General features: G+C 42.0%; 1 protein-coding gene across 2 annotated transcripts in view; it reads right to left on the bottom strand.

Annotated features, from left to right (window-relative positions):
• Positions 1–3267: 3267 nt before the first annotated feature.
• LOC107217132 (transmembrane protein 8B-like) overlaps positions 3268–20104 on the bottom strand; it is a 557855-nt gene continuing 541018 nt past the window's right edge. For both annotated transcript variants that reach the window (XM_046738348.1, XM_046738347.1), the window contains one exon: positions 3268–7245. In XM_046738348.1, the coding sequence (XP_046594304.1) occupies positions 5573–7245 (1673 nt within the window). In that variant the 3' untranslated portion in view covers positions 3268–5572. The remainder of the gene's footprint in view (positions 7246–20104) is intronic.

Genomic DNA, 20104 nt, shown 5'->3' with positions numbered 1-20104 from the left:
AACAATTAAATAGGATAACAGTCGATGGACGGGGGGGGGGCGGGGGGCACGAGAACACGAACGAAACGTAAGTATTACATTAATAGTATCGAATATATTGATAAATTAGCAATAACTAGCGAAAAAAAAGGTGAACAATTTAACAAGGTATATTGATACGATAAACAAAAAAGCAGATATTAGTGCCGTATGTAATACTATTATTCGATAGTCAACCATCAGCAAGTTGAGAATAATCAGGAATGAATGACTAGCATCCAATAACAATCTAAGATATTATTTGCCATAGTAAAGTTAATACAATAAGCGATAATTAGCAAAGGGGCAATATTTACGGTATTCGCGTACAATAATTATGTGAACGAATTAACCGAACCTAATAACAGGTGAGATAGATGATTCAGTCAATCTTAAATAATATATGTTGGTATATAAGAATTCTATAATCAGCAAACGCAGTACATATTACTGCGACAGTTTAGTCAGATATTGTTGGAGAAAGTTATCGGTATCGACGAGCATTCATGAATTTTGTGCTGCATGAATTGCGAGACTAATTGTAAGAGTTGGAAATTTATGGGAAACTTCATTATTAACAATAACTTATTTTACGTAGAAGTCTAGGTTGCGGTACGTTGGTAATAGAGATGAGTACAATTTTGAAATTTTCAGGTGAGTTGAAAAATTAACGACGGAGCCAGCAATCGGACCTGGTGTCTAGAGATGCTTTACCGGAGACTTACTCCACTAGACCACCTAGCCGCCCTGACTACAGTGTCATTAATTTCTCTCATCACCTGTATTTCGAAAATTGTTTTGTTTTCGTGTGCCGTTGAATATATTTACATTTGAAATTCGTCGCGAAGAGACACATTTTTGACTTGTGTGTGAAGCTTGTTGATATGTGCACACATGTGCTGTATGTGGCTATTAATGTGAATTACATTCACTTAGCCATTTTTGAATGGCGGGCTGTTAATTTTCGCTGATATTAAATACACATATCAAATTTTTTAGCGAGAAAAATTTGCTAGAGAAGATTACACAATGAACTATAGAGAAAGGAATTAACGATAGATTAGCAAATGAGCTATCATAAGATTATTAGCTACGATAGTATTGCTGATACTACAAACTAGATTGATCTACGATCAATGTTGCGATATATAGGGTTTTCGAGGTTCCACGGATAACCAAGTCACTCATGTAGAAAAAATATTAACGATAAATCAAGGGATTTACATCAAATATGGTATGATAAAGGTAATTATAAAACACAAAAAGATGCGACGCAAGCGTAAGTGTAAGCAATGTAAGCAAGAAAATCGTAAGCGTGATACACGTTACGAGAAATTAAGGTATTAGACAGTGTGATGCGATATTAAGTAAGGAATTAAAATATTAGATAGAAAAAGATTCACAAATGAAGTATGAGAAATGCGATATAGATAACAAAATATAAATGAGGCAAGAGAAAACCACAAGACTGAGTGCTAAAAATGCGAAAGGAATATAAGAAAAATGAGGTCACAATTCTTACTTAAATTAGAGAATCAACTACACTTCAAGTCCAAATACACTTCTCGCAAAAATTAAGGGAACAACAAAATTTTCGCAATTTTTTGGTGATTTTCAACAGGCTGTATTTCAGTGAAAAATGGTCGTGCAAGAAATAAAAAAACAAAGTTTTTGAAGCTTGAAGACTCTAGTTTTTGAATTTTTTGGTTAAAAATTTTTTGAAGCACTATTAGCCATGCAATCCTTGGATAAAGCACGAAGAAAAAATTTTCAAAATTTTTTACATTTTTTTTTTCGCTCTACGGGCATGGAAAAATTTTTCCGAGCTAAACCAATACATAGGTCGCATAGCCTGTTCATTCAGCTTTAAGATGCTTTTTTTTAAACCTCGATACGACCATTTGTCTTCGAGGTATCGAATTTTGAATGCCAAAGGATCCTTTTTCACTCAACTGCCGATATCTCTGGAACTACTGGTCGCACAGCGAGCCGAAGGGCAGTTTCTTTTTCTACAGAAAATTTCCTACAAAAATCTGTCAAGGTTGATGTCAAAAAAAATTTTTTTCCACCTCTAGCGTTGACGTGAAAAAAGAGCAAAAAAATGCCATTTTGCCTTTTTTTGGATAATTGACTGTATCTTCGTCAATATTGGGGGGAAAGCTTAGGTTAGAAAAAAATTTTACAGCCTAATGTACCCCAAAGGTCCCTCTAAATCGGTAGATCGATCGGTTCAGCGGTTTTCCTGGACCGATTGATTGAAATTTTGACAAAATTAAGAGAACAAGGTTCCTTAAGAAACAAAAACCTTGTTCCCTTGATTTTTTCAAAATTTTTTCAAAAAATTTTTTTCCACCTGTAGCGTTGACGTGAAAAAAGAGCAAAAAAATGCCATTTTGCCTTTTTTTGGATAATTGACTGTATCTTCGTCAATATTGGGGGGAAAGCTTAGGTTAGAAGAAAATTTTACAGCCTAATGTACCCCAAAGGTCCCCCTAAATCGGTAGATCGATCGGTTCAGCGGTTTTCCTGGACCGATTGATTGAAATTTTGACAAAATTAAGAGAACAAGGTTCCTTAAGAAACAAAAACCTTGTTCCCTTGATTTTTTCAAAATTTCAATCAATCGGTCCAGGAAAACCGCTGAACCGATCGATCTACCGATTTAGGGGGACCTTTGGGGTACATTAGGCTGTAAAATTTTCTTCTAACCTAAGCTTTCCCCCCAATATTGACGAAGATACAGTCAATTATCCAAAAAAAGGCAAAATGGCATTTTTTTGCTCTTTTTTCACGTCAACGCTACAGGTGGAAAAAAATTTTTTTTGACATCAACCTTGACAGATTTTTGTAGGAAATTTTCTGTAGAAAAAGAAACTGTCCTTCGGCTCGCTGTGCGACCAGTAGTTCCAGAGATATCGGCAGTTGAGTGAAAAAGGATCCTTTGGCATTCAAAATTCGATACCTCGAAGACAAATGGTCGTATCGAGGTTTAAAAAAAAGCATCTTAAAGCTGAATAAACAGGCTATGCGACCTATGTATTGGTTTAGCTCGGAAAAATTTTTCCATGCCCGTAGAGCGAAAAAAAAAATGTAAAAAATTTTGAAAATTTTTTCTTCGTGCTTTATCCAAGGATTGCATGGCTAATAGTGCTTCAAAAAATTTTTAACCAAAAAATTCAAAAACTAGAGTCTTCAAGCTTCAAAAACTTTGTTTTTTTATTTCTTGCACGACCATTTTTCACTGAAATACAGCCTGTTGAAAATCACCAAAGAATTGCGAAAATTTTGTTGTTCCCTTAATTTTTGCGAGAAGTATATATTAGAATTGCGTTAAAAATCAAAGAAAGCTGGCCAGTCACGGTGTAACGATCTATTTTTATGTGAGTAAATGCGAAGCCGTAAAGAAAGGAGAGAATTACAATTTAAATGGGGATATGGGTTGACGAAATGGAATTCTGAACACACGACCTGATTATATGCATCTGACTAATGAGATTCATCGATTTATTTTTAAAAAAATCTGATGATACACACTAAGGTGTGCGTTAGATAACCCTAGTAACAGGTTCTAACAAAAATTGTTACAATATATTGTTACGTGTGCGGGCTGTTCCCGGAGTCAATGCTTGTGGGAACGTAGTGTTATTGTGAATGTCTTTGTCTCAGATGCTGTAATGAGTAAGAATTAATTAAATGAATAGTACACACTTTGATAGGCTAAGCGTAGGATCAATCTCTGAGAGCTGTTGCAGACTTGGGAATAACCAGAGCTGCTTTGATTGTAGACAAGCGTTTGTCACTGTTGCTCGCTTCAGAAAACAAGGGCTTGAGGCCATTGCTCTCTCTCTCAGAGACAAGGGTTTCTAACCGTTGTTACCTAGTCGGAGACACGATCACAAGCCAGTGCTCCCTTCTATATCGTGGACTCGCGAAAATTGGAGCCACCTCCGTGCTCAGACTTTGGCACAGAAGCCAGAGCTGACAACCTCTGATTAACTAAATACGATAGCTAAACTGCAGACCAAGACGGTAGCCATGGCTGCCGGTCAGGCTGCGTTTTGCCAGGTATTGGTCCCGAACACGGTTTTCACAGTGCCGTCCAACCACCGTGATGAATGCACGCCATCTGTTAATTCTATCCAATATCAACTCTAACCGATAGTGATAACGAACTGAAGTACAGATGTGATGAAATTTTTTAAGAACGAGTCAATTAATCAAAGATTACATTCAGAGAAAATGATACAAAAAAAAAGAATCTTCAGAAGAAAAATCATACAAACATTAAAGTAAAATAAAAATAATACAGGATTCGTAGATTCTGCTCCTGTGATCTCAATGTTAAATTTTCCCTAACTCTTCTACCTTTCCATACTCTGCAATTCTAGCTCATTTAAAATTCCGTGCTGTCGTGGACTCTATCGGTTCAAGATTAAAATTTAATTAAAGAATCTAAGCGCTATGCTTGAATACTCATACCGATACTATTTGATTCTAAGTTCTTGAACATGTTCTAGATGAACAACGTCCCGTAGCAAAATAAAACAGCGCGGCGCTCTGCCTGAGATCTGCTGGCGAGTACCCCTGGTGCACCGTCGCGGTCAGTCTCGCGATTCCATGTCCGTGTCTAGCGAGTCTGCCTCTGCTTCCCGTCTGTATCTTCTAACTCCGTGTGAGTTACGTTCACTAACCTCGATTGTCCTCGGTGTCTGCCGTGCCTTCACCATGTCCGTGTTCCGCAAGTCCGCTGCATTCTGTCAGTGGCCTCTGAATTCGGGTGACGTCGGCTAATCTCGGTGGTTGTCGGCGCCCGTCGTATCTTTACTATGTAGCTAACAGTTATCGCTTATGGGTACTGCTCATAGCTGATCGTTACAACATACGTAGTAATATTTCGATACATGCTTGGCTATGCTCATGTTCATTACTGAGGTGTAATCTAACACTTTTGTATACGATATAAGGCGAATGTTTGGACTACTAGCCTACATTTTATACTTCAATACGTCTAAATGAATGCAACTGCCTGTAAATTGAATGGCATTTAACATTGGATCAGAATGATCCACGATTCGGTTTAAGATCAAATATCTTACCACCTTTAACAAACATTTCATCAAAACTTATTCTAAATAATGGATATCCACTGATAGTGAAGAGATATTACATTGCGTAACAACATTCCCCTCTAGTTGAGATTCTCTTCCCTGTACAATTTGTGCACATAACTTAATGTATTTGCCTCGTCAGTGACCCGAATTTTTGGTAAATTTGAGATTTTGAAAGTCTTCGGAACACTTTGAGTTACTTCCAAGTCCAATTCCTTGGTTACTGAAAGTTGGTTCGTTATCCTTCATCCCGATACTTTATTATTTAACCTAAATTTGTTATTCGGAAGTGTATTTATTTGTAAAACTGTTGACTTGGGGTGTAGAAAAACACCCAAGAGTTGAATTCTTTGTTTTGGTTAAACAATATATGTTGCGGTGGTATTCCTCACAGAATTGTAGGAGATACATAAAGCAAATAATGAAATTCTGAATAAAATTTCGTCTCATTTTAAGTGCTTGCGATTAGGCAGCAGTAGCATTACACCGCCAGCCACTGCCATATGCCAAAAGCTGTGCACTAGACTGTAATTCATCTGAGTTTGCAGAAAGGTGTAGCAAATAAGTCCCAAGGTGACCAAACCGATTCCTGCTGGGAAATAGTAATATTGGTAGCACTTGGCCGGATAGTGAATCGTGTTTCTTGCCCGACAGCGTTTAATCCAAAAAAAAGCCACTAAGCATGAACCTGTGATCGTGGGCGTCATGAAAACCCAAAGTGCTGTTCTATTGAGTTCCGCACATGTAGCTAGGACGACGGCACCTCCAAGGTCCAAGATGGCCGTTGACCGGGGGGTCAAACCGACCATGGCGACAAGGGTGACCCAGAAGGCAAGGAGCGCTGTGAAGAAGTCACAGAACTGGAGGACGGCAACTCGCATTATGCAGAAGTTGTAAACGCTCTCGCCGGACTCGCAGGCGTGGTAAAAGGTGGAAAAAAACATGACCGCGAAATAAATCAATGCCTCTGCATAATAGGCTCTATGAAGAGCAAAATAGATGGATCCCACGAAGACCAGGTTGCTCAAGGTAAGCATTAGCAGACCTATGAGTACTGATGAATCGTTTTGAACGTACTGATCATCAGTGCAGTCAAACCCTCTATAATCCCGTAGGCAGTGGCATCCAGAAAACACAAAACCTCCATTCATGTAGTGAATACAGCGTCCATGCATTCCGCAGTTTCCTTCTATACATGGCGAAGAGGCCACGCTCATTTCAACTGTACCGGAAGCAGGGATCAGGCAAGGACACATTGTAGAGTTTTCTTGACAGGTCTCGGGACAGGTGCAGTTCATAGAACGCAAAAAAGCTCTCAGGCTTAGGTACCATAAGCCAGGTTCCGGAAAGGGTATATGGACGTAGATAGGGCCGGGATCAGTCTTTGAGGTTACAAGGACTGGAAGCTTGGACTCCATAATATTCGAAAAACAGCGTCCAGTCTCCGGAGAGATGTCCTGTAATGTTCCAAGGTGGACACAACCGAAGACTGTAAAATTTTCTGGCTCAGACTTTCCTTTGTCCTTTAGCCTAAGAGCGACGGTTAGAGTTCCACCGGTATCACTGATCGAATTTATCTCGAAGGAGAAAACACTGGTTGAAGTCGTAGTCAGCTGCACGGATGAGGATTTCGTCTGGTTGTCTACAAGGTATTCGTAGTCAAATAGGAAAAAATCTGGGTACGATTTTCTGGTCAATCTGACCACGGTAGCATCAGAAAAATGTTGGACACTGTTGTTGAGAACGACAGAGACGTCAGTGGAAGAACCAGATAGAAGACGGACTGTGATGTAGTGAAAGGCGTTTGTCCAAACCTTGAAGGGAACTGACACCGCCGTTGATGAATTCAAAGTTGTTTGAGCGAGCTCAGTGCCTTTAGATGAAATATAGGAGTTGGCCGTTACGTTTACCTCGACTTCGGAAGATACCCCAGATGAGGAAAAAATAGTGATACTTGACTCAATTACGTTGTTTGGCATTAGAAATCGCACTCTCGATAAATCCCCGATGTTTGCTAAGCGTATATTTGGTTGCCTGGCATTCACAGCCAGCTGTAGGCTTGCTTCACGCTCCACATCGACTTCCGCGTCGAGAATAGTCTCACAGGACGCGCTGATCCCTGGAATCAAATATTGTTTACGTCAGGACACGATACATGGTTACTAAAAACTTATGTTGGGTAGACTAGGGTCAATTGTAACCGGGGTCAGTAGTGGTGATTCAGATCTAGCAGTTGGCATTGCTCGCAGCCTTTCTCGTCCCCCTCCCCCCGCACCCCCCCCCCCATCCGTTCTCTCACTCTCTCTCTCTTTCTCTCTTGTGATAGCCGTAATTGTCAATCAGTTGACTGTAATGAAATAGTAATTATTCGATGTAATGAATAGAAGAAAGACTACCTCTGCAATTGAGGGAAGGAAGGTTTAGGTTTAGGTTCTGGTTAACCAAAGAAGCCCTGTGCTACTATGTTGAGCGAATTTTCACGGATTTGGTCTTACTCGGAGATTTTGAAGTACCGTCACTGCGTATACCGTGTCTCACGGCCTGAGGCAGTTTTTAATTACCGTTGCCGTCTTCGTACTATAGAGTGGGGCGTATGCTTTGCCAAGCGTGTCATGCCCGTTATTGTTTTGAATGCGATATCTCCCTATCTTCTACCAGGGGTTTCAACCATGGCTGTCCATCAAACTCGGGATCCTCAAATATCAGTAATAATACAGTGCCATACACCTAATTTGTCTCACTCTTGCTGAGATCTGTTCTCATTGAGTCGATTTGTAGCTGCGTCAGATAAGAAAACAAACATTTTACAAAAAATAAGGTGCATACCGTATATCAAATGTTTTATAACAAACAGAATAATTCATGACTTTCGACTTATAAAAATGATCAGTATAAGGAAAAAGAATAAAAAATTAAGAACTATAAAGAATTAATTTCTAAGTTGAAACTCATTTCATTTTTCTTTCCATTGGATTTGGTTTAACGCTTATTCACTGCTATTAGGTAACTACGAAATCAATTTGAATAAATTCTGAGAAAAGGGTGTTTGAACACAGTTTCTTCATCTTTTGAGTTTTATCTAATTGATTAATGAATTAACATTATCGAACTTCTAATTTCTCCTTCGATTCAATATGGCATTTTGCTCAAATTGATCCTCAACTATCGCATAATTCAGGTCCGCTCTATGCCATGACACTACAGCTAATTGCAAGCCAGCCAGCCTTATATAGTCGAAATCCCGATTGAACCGGAACGTGTTGACGCGTTGCGTACCTCGTCGGATGTATGTACGGGATTATCTTATGGTCAAGTTAGATCTTCAGCCGCATCTCTGTCCGTGTACCAGGCTGTCTTCGTCGTGTATGTGTGCTGATCGCACTAGTACGTTACAGTACAATCTCTAAGCAGGAGTATTTTACATGTTGCAACTGACCCCTGTCAAAGCTGACCCCGGTCCACCCTATCCATCTAAAACTTAGTAACTGCGCTAATGGGTATGGGTTCAATGACAATTTTAGAGTTTGAATGTTACTTCAATCTTTATTTAATAACGCGTCGTCCAGATATGGTGAGGCTCAGCCAGTTCGACAATACACACTGGAGAGCCATGCGCACGCATGCGCCTCACTGCGTGGTCTTACAAGTAGAAACTATATCACAATTCTTCCCTTTTAGGTAAAGAAACATATTTCGCATTTGTCATAACTCAACTGGAGAAGAAAAAATCTAAAACAGGAATCCTTTGGTGAACATAGTGTGACAGGTACATGACGACACCTGCCAGAATAAAGGCCAAGCCAAAACAAATATGACAACCACGAGAGATACTTGACCAATTTCCGGAGAGTCCCCAGAAAGGACTCCCCGAGAAGACGCCGAGGCGATGAGTCACCATAAATAAATACCTCGTGGCCACGTGCCTTGTTTAAATTTTCCAAATTCAATTTACGTACTAAGTTTCAATTATCATTGTCTATGTGACCTCGAATTAATTAACTAAGGAACAAATCTTCATATAACATCTGTGAAGTCTGTAGACACATTAAATATCAACGACGAAAAAGCCAATCTACGGAGCCTGTGGCCAATCATCGAGGATCTCTATCTGCCTTTTTTACGAACGGTAGTCGTACTGTGTCACCGTTCGTAATGATCATCAGCGTTTTGAAGTTAAGTAAACCATTGTAAAATAACTTCACATTTCATTTTGATGTACTGCAAAATTCTGTTAATTTCGCTTCACACCTTTTGTTTAATTTCGAATCACTTCAACAGAGTTTCCACCTAGTAGTTTTTTTCGAGTCACCTATTTCATACCTTCTATGTAAAACGACACAAGCGACGTAATCAACTTGGGGGCCTATTGGCGTATTTTAACGTGTCTGTATAAATGGATGAGTGAATGAGTAGTTGAAAATAGGTATCCGGCATTATTAAGAGATCATCTTCTTGGATAGTGAAACATGATCGAAATAAAAAAAAAATAAAAATTGTAACACTCAGTAAAATGTGCCTGGTATTCTTTTTGTTAAAAGAAATTTCATCTTCACTTGTAGTGTAAATTTCCAATTATTCGCCCTTCAATTATTAAAATATTAACATGGCCACTTGGCATTAAAGAAACCGTTACAATAGTTTTTTTCATAAGAAATCTTGAGCTTATTTTAAACCGTTAGGTTTGGTGGATAGAATGAAGCTCAATATCTCGGATGAATAAACTCTGTTTCATCCGCATTCGTGGCACGTTGTTAAGGTGGTCACATTTTATACGAGGAGTGAGAAAGAGAACGGGTACTGTACGTATGTAAGTACTGCGTAACGCAGTGCACTTTTTAATTCAACCCAGCTTAATCCAAAATATTTACGGTATCGTTTTCAACATCAACAAACTAAAAGAATTTTTGCCCTTCTTCCAGTGCTTGATAAATCTCTCGCGACTAGAAACTGTAAGATAATGATTTGAGTTTACTTCTCTGTCCCCCCTTTTTTCTTAAATTATGTTTTCATCAAACGCTTGGACCTCCGCACTGTCGAGGGCGGCTGTACGCACATAATTTGCTTTAGGTTTTTCGGAGAGTTTACAGGTACCTTAATTCGTATGATCTGATCCAGATACCTTTTCCAAATTTTTCCAGGGAAAATTTCTACTTTGACAATAAGCGTGACTGGAGACAGCTGTTTCATTATTATTGCTTGTACTCGCTTTTCGCTACGTACCTGATGATCGTTGATCCAAACTGTATTGCCTATTTCTATATGTACAGCATGTGACCCTGAATCATGTTGTTTTCGCGTCGCTTGGTTTTATTTAACCATGTCTTGAATGTTGGGTCTCAGTAAATCGATTCGGATCCTCAATTTGCGTCTGAACATAAGCCAAGGTTATGGACCGTACGCTGTGGTACAATGTGGTGTTGTTCGGCGGTCGGTCAGAAACAGATCAATCGCTTGCAACAGAGTCCAACCGTGCTTCGTTATTTTCTTAACTTCCGCTTTAAAGGTGACGACAAAATTTTCAGCAGCACAATTTATTGCGAAATGATAAGCTGGTGAAAAAATGGGCTTAATTGCATTTGATTTAGTGTAGGTATACTGCAAACTCCTCACTAGCATACTGTGGACCATTGTTCGTAACGAGATATTTAGATCACATGAAACGCGCGAAATAATTTATTATTTCAGACGATTTTGTATTTGCACTGATATCCGCAGCTCCTACGCACTTCGAGTGAATGTCCATCACTGTTATGAACGTATAGCTGTCGAATGACAGAACATTGCTATGTTATCTTAATCAAGGCTGCTTAGACCACGGCCAAGGAGTCAAAGGCATCTTTGCAAGTTTTTGCCAACCCACGAAGCATGTTCAGCATGTACTTCCTGTCACTTTGATATCTCATTTTTTTGTGAGCCAACATACGTAGGACGTAGCTGCCTTTTTCATTTTTGTCGTACCCATATGCGATGCGTGAAATTGTCGTGAAATTGATTCTCCTAACTTTACTGGTACTACTGGTCGGCAACCTTTGAACAATCCATACTTGTCTATTGAAAGGTCGCTCTTTATTCCACAACACGCTTTTTCGAATTCGGCATTTTTTTTTCGAATTTGGATTGAAGCTGCGGTGGCCAACCTTTCTTCACATACGGGAGTATATTGCAGATTTGCCGATCTTTCTTTGATAGTTTCACAAGGACTGGAAAATTGACCGTGTCAAGCTCGTTGTTATATGATACATCGGCGTAAGCTTGTTTTCAAACTCTCTCTCTCTCTCTCTCTCTCTCTCTCTCTCTCTCTCTCTCTCTCTCTCTCTCTCTCTCTCTCTCTCTCTCTCTCTCTCTCTCTCTCTCTCTCTCTCTCTCTCTCTCTCTCTCTCTCTCTCTCTCTCTCTCTCTCTCTCTCTCTCTCTCTCTCCCCTCCCGCCCTCCATCCCTCCCTCCCGCCCTCCTTCCTCCCTCTGTTTACTGTAAGTAGGAACAGACGCCTAATTTAATTGCTCCTGTCATTTGGGCTTCATTCTGCTGCACTCTGCCTTCGGGCGTTTTTGTTTCAGTACGAAAGCACGCTAAATTTTGCTTTTTATCAACTGAGACAATAATCCAATTGGGATATAACTGATAAAAAGCAGATAATCAGTAAAAGATTCGGTGATTTTTCCCTGTCACGTTCGCGATCTTCTTTCCTCGCCGAGCCATTGCTTGTCTTCGTGAATTTTAGTTTACTGCACATGCGCACCAGATCACACAAAGGAACATAGGGGCCGCACGCACGCATTTAAAAATACATTTTTGACAATGATCGACTCTCGCGAAGACATAACGAAATTACAAAAATTCTTATATCTAAAAAATTGCCTAGAGGGTGACGCGTTAAACAAAATTCTCATTAACAACGTGAGCGAAGAAATAACGGGACGGCATGGAAGTTACTTCTAGATTCGTATGACAAGACTCGAATTTTGATCGTAAAACATCTCGACGCGATCCTCGAGATGCCTGCGGTAAAAAGGGCGACGCATAAAGATTTAGCGCGACTCGTCGACGACATGCGCCAACACGTGAACATGCTCGCGTCATTGGACGTGACACCAGATGAACACTTGTTAGTCCGGATAATCGAACGCGCGTTACCCAACAATATTCGGGTCAAGTGGGAAGAGACGCTCAATCTCGACACCTCGCTAACACTCGAGCAAATTTACAAATTCGTCTCCGAGACCGCGTTTCGTTTATATACGCTCGAACAAGATGTATCGCGTTCCAAAACAGAGACCAATTACAAACGACCGCTTCCGAATTATAAAGATCAGAGCGGAGTCAAGACTCGACGCGGAGAAAATGGCGCGCGTGCGTTAGCGATAGGCACGTCAGCAAAGTGCGTAGTGTGCAAACGGGAGAGTCATCCCACATACCAGTGTCGCGAATTTCAAAAAATGACGGTTCACCAACGGTGGAATTTCGTCAAGGGTTCATCGCTGTGTAAAAATTGCCTGCGCTCGCACCGCGGCAAATGCACTTCGACGCATTGCAAAAACTGCTCCAGGTTTCACCACACTCTTTTGCACGACGAATCTCCTGCTGCATCCACCCACGCGACCCAAGAAACGATACAATCGGATACACCTAAGTCGACAACAAAGGTAAATTTAACATGTAGCAAAATGATTACACACAGCTTCACGTCAAGGGCGTTACAGTCGCAGTTAATGCTGAGCGCTCAAATACGCGTCAAAGACTCACGCGGTCAATACCTAAAACGTCGCGCTTTATTAGACACTTGTGCGACAGCGCATTTTATCACGGAGGATCTTGTGAGAGAATTGAAACTACCGATACGCGCGTGCACGATCACGGTAGGAATGATCGACGACGCAAATACAATTTCTAAAGGCGCGGTCGAATGTACATTTTATTCGATACACGATAATTTCAACAAAACTCTCACGTTTCTGGTCATACCGAAAATAGCTGATAACGTACCAAACGAAATCTTTCCTCGCGAATCAATCGACTTACCGCGGAATGTAAAATTGGCCGATCCGCAATTTCATTCGCCTGGAAGGATCGACATCCTCATCGGGTCAGGGACAACGTTGTCATTATTATCGATCGGACAATGTGATTTGTCCCGCGACGGCTGCGATCTCGTCTTACAGAAAACTCAGCTCGGCTGGGCCGTTGCCGGCGGAAAATCAAACACCACGGTCGGGAAACGAACGTCGTGCCAACTGACCGAATTAAAGGAAACAATAGAAAAATTCTGGTTGCTCGATGATGCAAACGCTAGTCAAAGAAAATTATCGGAAAATACAAGCTGTGAAACTCATTTCATTCGAAACGTCACTCGCGAACCGTCGGGACGGTACGTCGTTCGTCTGCCGTTCCGCAGCGCCGATCGAGACCTCGGTGATTCGCGATCTATGGCTTTGCGACGATTTGCTGGCTTGCAAAAAAGGCTTAACGCGGACCCGGTCCTTAAAGCGGAATATCATCGCGTTATGAATGAGTACATAGAACTAGGCCATATGTCACTCGTTGTCGACGAATCACTACCCGGTTATTATATCCCACACCACGCGGTCATAAAGGCGACAAGTGCTACGACGCAGACCCGAGTTGTCTTCGATGCGTCCGCCAAAACAACCATGGGAGTGTCGCTTAACGATACGCTGATGGTCGGCCCGACTATTCAATTGAAACTAATCGAGCATCTTTTACGATTTCGCAGTTATAAATTTGTGATTACCGCGGACATCGCGAAAATGTACCGACAAATTTGGATCGCCCCTAGCGATCGTCGGTACCAACGAGTTTTTTGGCTCCAACAGGAAAGAATTCGCGTATTCGAACTAAACACCGTAACGTTCGGCGTGTCGTCAGCTCCGTTTCTTGCGATACGAATCGTACAAAAACTTGCAAGCGATGAGAGCGCGGATTATCCTAAGGGGGCCGAGGTTTTAACGCGCGACTTATACGTCGACGATTTGTTATCAGGGGCAAAGGCAAACACCTTTGAGGAAATCGTACAAATTCGGGACGAAGTGATCGAAATATTGAAGCGTGGTGGATTCGACATTCGACAATGAGCGTCAAATCACCCGCAGGCCCTAAATAATTTGAGCAAAAAAACCGCAGATATCGATTTTCTGACAGACGAAAGTCCTGTGCACAAAACACTCGGTATATCATGGAACGCGCGGAATGACGACTTCCTTTATACGGTGAAACGTATCGAGCCCTCCGAGAAGGTCACAAAACGATATATCTTATCAGAAATCGCGAAAATTTTCGACCCCCTCGGTTTACTCGGTCCGGTGATTCTCACCTCGAAAGTGATTATGCAACGATGCTGGAAAGCAAAAACTACATGGGACGAGTCCGTACCCAGCGCGTTAGATTCCGCGTGGCGATCGTTCGCGGAACAACTGTCATTAATCAACAATTTAAAAATTGACCGATACGTTTCGACAAATAACCCAATCGATATCCAGATTCACGGATTTTGCGACGCGAATCAGACAGGTTACGGAGCTTGTATATACGTGCGCTCTTGCGAGCAGGACGGCGAAATTCGCGTAAGACTTTTCTGTTCAAAGGGACGGGTGGCTCCGCTAAAAGATCAAACCATCCCTCGACTCGAACTCAGCGGCGCTTTGACACTTGCTCGCTTATATCGCGAAGTCCTCGAGGTAACGAGTTTTCGCGTGTACAAGACAATTTTCTGGTCAGACTCAACATTAGTTTTACAATGGCTAAACAAACATCCGAGAGTCCTAAAGGTGTTTGAAGCACATCGCGTCGCAGAGATACAGGAAGTCAGTAAAGACGCGGAGTGGCGGCACATCCGGACTGATCAGAATCCGGCAGACGCGTTGTCGCGAGGTCAATTTCCACGGGAATTTTTAAATAACGACTCGTGGTTTCGGGGGCCTGCGTGGCTAGCTCAGCCCGAATCCGTTTGGCCGCAAGTCGCGGTAACGCCTCAGAAGGATTTACCGGGGATTAAAAAATTATTGTGCATGTTCTCGCAATCGCAATCGGAAGAAATTTTCAAAAATTTCTCGGCATACACACGATTGATTCGTGTCGTCGCGTACTGCTTACGTTTCTCACCCAACAATAATGTCAAGGGCGCTTTGACAATCAAGGAAATTGAGGAGGCCGAGTATCGCGTTATTCGATTAATCCAACAAGCGCACTTTCAAGACGAAATCGATCGTCTTTTATCCGAAGAAAGGGTGAAATGCGCAAAACTCGGATCTCTGAATCCGCGAGTCGACGAGAGAGGCTTGATTCGCGTCGGTGGTCGTATAAATAAGGCCGATATCTCGCTCGATCAAAGAAATCCGATCCTTCTTCCGTCGCGACATCACGTAACCGACCTTTTGATTCGTCACATGCACGAAAAATTCTTTCACACTGGGATCCAATCGACATTATATAGTATCCGGCAAAGATTCTGGATACTAGACGGCAGAAATCAAATACGTAAAGTCGTGCGACGTTGCGTGCGATGCATCCGGTTTCGGGCTAAACCAGAGACGTACAAGATGGCCGACTTGCCAAAATCTATAGTAGACAATGCACCGCCGTTCTACCACACGGGAGTAGATTATTTCGGTCCGATACTCGCAAAAGAAAAGAAACATCGGAATCGGAGCAGCATTAAAGTCTACGGCTGCGTATTTATTTGCATGTCGACTAAAGCTATTCATATCGAGATCGCAAGCGATCTGTCAACAGACGCGTTCATAGCGGCTTTACGACGATTCGTCAGTCGTCGGGGCATTCCGGGCCATATCTATTCGGACAATGGGACGAATTTCGTCGGCGCGAACAGTCAACTTCGTGAATTTTACGCTGTCAGAGAGTCCGAAGACTTCCGTTCTCAACTGTACGAATTTACGTCGACCAGAAAAATTGAGTGGCATTTCAATCGGCCCCTCTCACCTCATTTCGGGGGTATATGGGAGGCGGCTGTAAAATCGTATAAACACCATCTTAAACGCGTCATGTGCGATCTTTTGTTTACGTACGAAGAATTGACTACTCTAGCAATCGAGATTGAGGGCATTCTCAATTCGCGCCCATTGTGCCCTATTTCCACAGATCCAAACGATCCAATTGCTTTAACCCCCGCGCACTTTCTTGTTGGAAGACCGCTCATAATGCTGCCGGAAAATGATCTTTCGCTTGTTCCAGACAACCGAATATCCTCGTGGCAACTGATCACTAAGACACGACAAGAATTCTGGCGCCGGTGGCAACTCGAATATTTGAGCGAGTTACAAAAGAGACAGAAATGGATAAATCCGACCGAAAATATCGCACTGGACACGGTAGTCCTATTGAGTGACAAGAACCAACCATGTATGCAGTGGCGACTGGGTCGAGTGGTGGAACTACATCCTGGAGGCGATGGCGTAGTCAGGGTGGTCACCGTAAAAACGACTCGAGGACTCTACAAACGCAACACGAGATCGATTTGCGCTTTGCCCATAAGCGCTTGAGATTATCGGGAGAATTCAACGAAAACGATAATTTTCGAACTCTTCTCAGTTGAAATTTACAATTAATTCTTTCTAATTTTCAAATTCGAGTTTTCGATTCATACTTACGCAAGATTCAGTCAACATACTATGTAGATGTGAGCCAAGGATACTTCTTCAAGGTCATATTCCAATTAATTATTTACTCTTTATGCATAAAATACCAACTTTAGACTTAAGGTAATCGCTGTAAAAGGATCAGTTATAATAAGGTTAATGACATGTACTACTGTTTGCATAATTTTGTTCGTTAGCACTCCCAACGGGGGGAGGGTGTTCAGTGCCTGAGCGTCGTTTTGTGCCCGTGTCATTGCGATCTCCGTGCGAGCCGCGCTCGAACGATTCATCTCCGCAGGGATGCCAAATCTCGCGTAGATGAGGAGGCGAGCGCGCATCACGCATTTTTTAAAACAGTCAAGTTAAGTCGTCCGTCTAGTGACGATCGTGAGTGACGCCGTGCGTTCTCTAGTACCACGACCAAAAGACGAGAGGCCCAAATATACTCTCGTATACGTTCGCTCTACGGAGTAAGGTAGATGAGTACGGCCCGAGTGTCTCTCATTCTACACGGGACCGAGTGCCCATACACACATACCACGGGTCTTGCACCCTTTCATCATACAATGAGCCCGAGCGCTCTTGGTGTACTACCAACACCAATCATACTCTCATATACGTTCGCTCCTCGGAGTAAGGCAAACGCAAATCATACGAAATTCGATCGAATCGAATAAAACAAAAATCGCAATACGAAACGCACTCGAGATCGCGGTGGCATGAGCCAAACGGGCTGTAACCGGCATATACACATTTATATACACAATCGACAAATTCACGTGTGCGAAACATGCTTTTATACGTTTACAAATACACGTTCATACTTCGTGGGTTTTTATGCCGCAAGGCTTTTACCACAAGAGCCAATAAACATTCATGATTCGATGGCTCAAACGCGAGAGTTTTTTTATTCAAGAAACCTCAACCTCTATCCTTCATACTAATAAAAAAGGTTCAATTCAAAACTACGAGGCAACTTCGCCTATGAAGAAGCTTCGACTATACATGCTTCAATTGCAAAGTTCTAGCAATGCAATGAACGGACAGCTTGCGTTAATTCAAGGCACACTTACTGGTGTCAAGCATGATATTGCAGAAATTCGGGCTAACGTTTCAGATTTAACTGCCTTACACGAAACCATGTTAAGCCGCATAAATAATCTAGAAGTGAATGTTGATCTTGCAAGCGCTGAATCTGCCACGATTCGTGAAGAAAATGAAGAATTAAAGAGTCAAATCACACAAGTAGATTGGTTATGAGAGTTCTAGATCCAAACATGGCGGCGTGCCCCCCATGCCCCCATGCCCCCATGCCCCCCCCCCCCCCCCCCTGCCCCCCATACCCCCCCCATTTTCGAGGGCCATTTTGATTTTTTTGATGGCGGCCATTTTGATTTTTTGGATGGCGGCCATTTTGATTTTTTGACGGCTGCCATTTTGATTTTTTTTTATGACGGCCATTTTGATTTTTTGGATGGCGGCCATTTTGATTTTTTTTGATGACGGCCATTTTGATTTTTTGATGGCTGCCATTTTGACGGCGACTATGATTTTTTGATGGCGGCCATTTTGATTTTTGCTTAGTCAGACGAGTGGCCATTCACACAGCGGCCATTTTGATTTTTACTTAGCCGGATGAGCAGCCATTTTGATTTTTCATCGTCCGACAGTTTGATAATATGATTTTCGCTATGACGTCATCAGCATAATCGACCGATTTTGCCGTCTGCCGAGCAGCCATTCAGACAGCGGCCATTTTGAGTTTCATCGTCCGACAGTTTGATAATATGACTTTCGCTATGATGTCACCAGTATAATCGATCGATTTTACCGTCTGACGGTGGCCATTTTGAATTTTGCTCAGTCGGATGGGCGGCCATTTTGATTTTTATCGTCGGACAGTTTGATAATGTGATTTATTTCTTGGTCGGACGAATAGCCATTTTGATTTTTCGCCGTTACCCGTAAACTTTCGCGCCAATAGTTTGCCCCAGGCGAAAAATAATATTTTCCACGTACTTCGAATACATTCTTTTACGTTAATCGACCGGATGGTGGCATCGCAATTAGATAGACAGGGAATGCCGATGACGATCCGTAAACTTTCACGCTAATAGTTTACCTCCAGAGCGAAAATTTTACACTCGAAAAATATTAATAGAATTTATTGTAGTTATATATATATATATTTCGAATTACAGTTGCACTTAATTTTAAGTAAAGCTGGGGATGTTCGCCACAATTAGATAGGTCGGGAAATGTTGATGGCGATTCGTAAACTTTCACCCTAATAGTTTTACTCCCCAGAGCGAAAAATAGTATTTTTCATGTACTTCGAATACACTCTTTTGTGTTAATTGACCGGATGGTGATGTCGCAATTAGATAGGCCGAGAATGTTCACTACAATTAGATAGGTCGGGGAATGTTGACGACAATCCGTAAACTTTCACTCGCGCTAATAGTTTGCTTTGACTATCACTCTCCCAAATTCTTACCTTACCCAAGTGCAACACGATTGTCATATGCGCGCAAAGAATTGCCACATTTGCGAAAAGCCGTTTACCCCTGAGGAGAAAAAGTGCCACGACCACTGTCACTTCACGGGTAAATATCGTGCTCCTGCTCATAATCGGTGTAATTTGAATTTCAGAGAGACGCACACAATTCCAATAGTTTTCCACAATTTGTCCGGTTACGATTCTCACTTTTAATAAAATCCCTCGCGTCAACTTTTCCCGGTGAAATTACCCTTCTATAATTCTTGTGAGACGAAAGCGCTAAAATCATCATGATACGTAATAACCAGTTTACCGGCGAAGAAATAATTATAGGATTCAGCGACGCGACTTCGGAGTTTTCGCTCCAAGATCTTCGGCGACTCGTTGAATGTGTCCGGAGAGCTCGTGCGCAACCGCGCAGGCAGCACAGGGTATATGTTCAGGACATAACATTAATCCGGCATTTTCAAAAATGGGGGAAATGAGGTGATCGCGATCTTTTCGGACATCGAACCAGATGGCGATGAACGCGAAGCCAATTGGATCGAGCGTCGTCAGATCAGCGAGGAATAAGATACGTCCCGACGTATGATTGTGCGCCGGAAAACGTTCAATGACTGCAGCAGTGTTCGCCCTCAGAGCGAAAATAATATTTTCACCATACTTCGAATACATTCTTTTGTGCTAATCGACCGGGTGGCGACACCGCAATTAGATAGGCTGGGAATGTTGATGATGATCCGTAAACTTTTACGCTAATAGTTTACCTCCTTATTTCCCACTCGATGGGGTACATAAAACGTGGGCCTATTCCGATGATGACGCTGGTCTCATCGTCTCTTCGCGTCGTGAACTGCTGTTACTAGTGA

This window comes from Neodiprion lecontei, chromosome 4 (assembly GCF_021901455.1).
Source record: "Neodiprion lecontei isolate iyNeoLeco1 chromosome 4, iyNeoLeco1.1, whole genome shotgun sequence".
Lineage (NCBI taxonomy): Eukaryota > Metazoa > Arthropoda > Insecta > Hymenoptera > Diprionidae > Neodiprion > Neodiprion lecontei.
The sequence above is the reverse complement of the archived record's forward strand: the minus strand, read 5'-3'. Positions and strand labels throughout refer to the sequence as shown.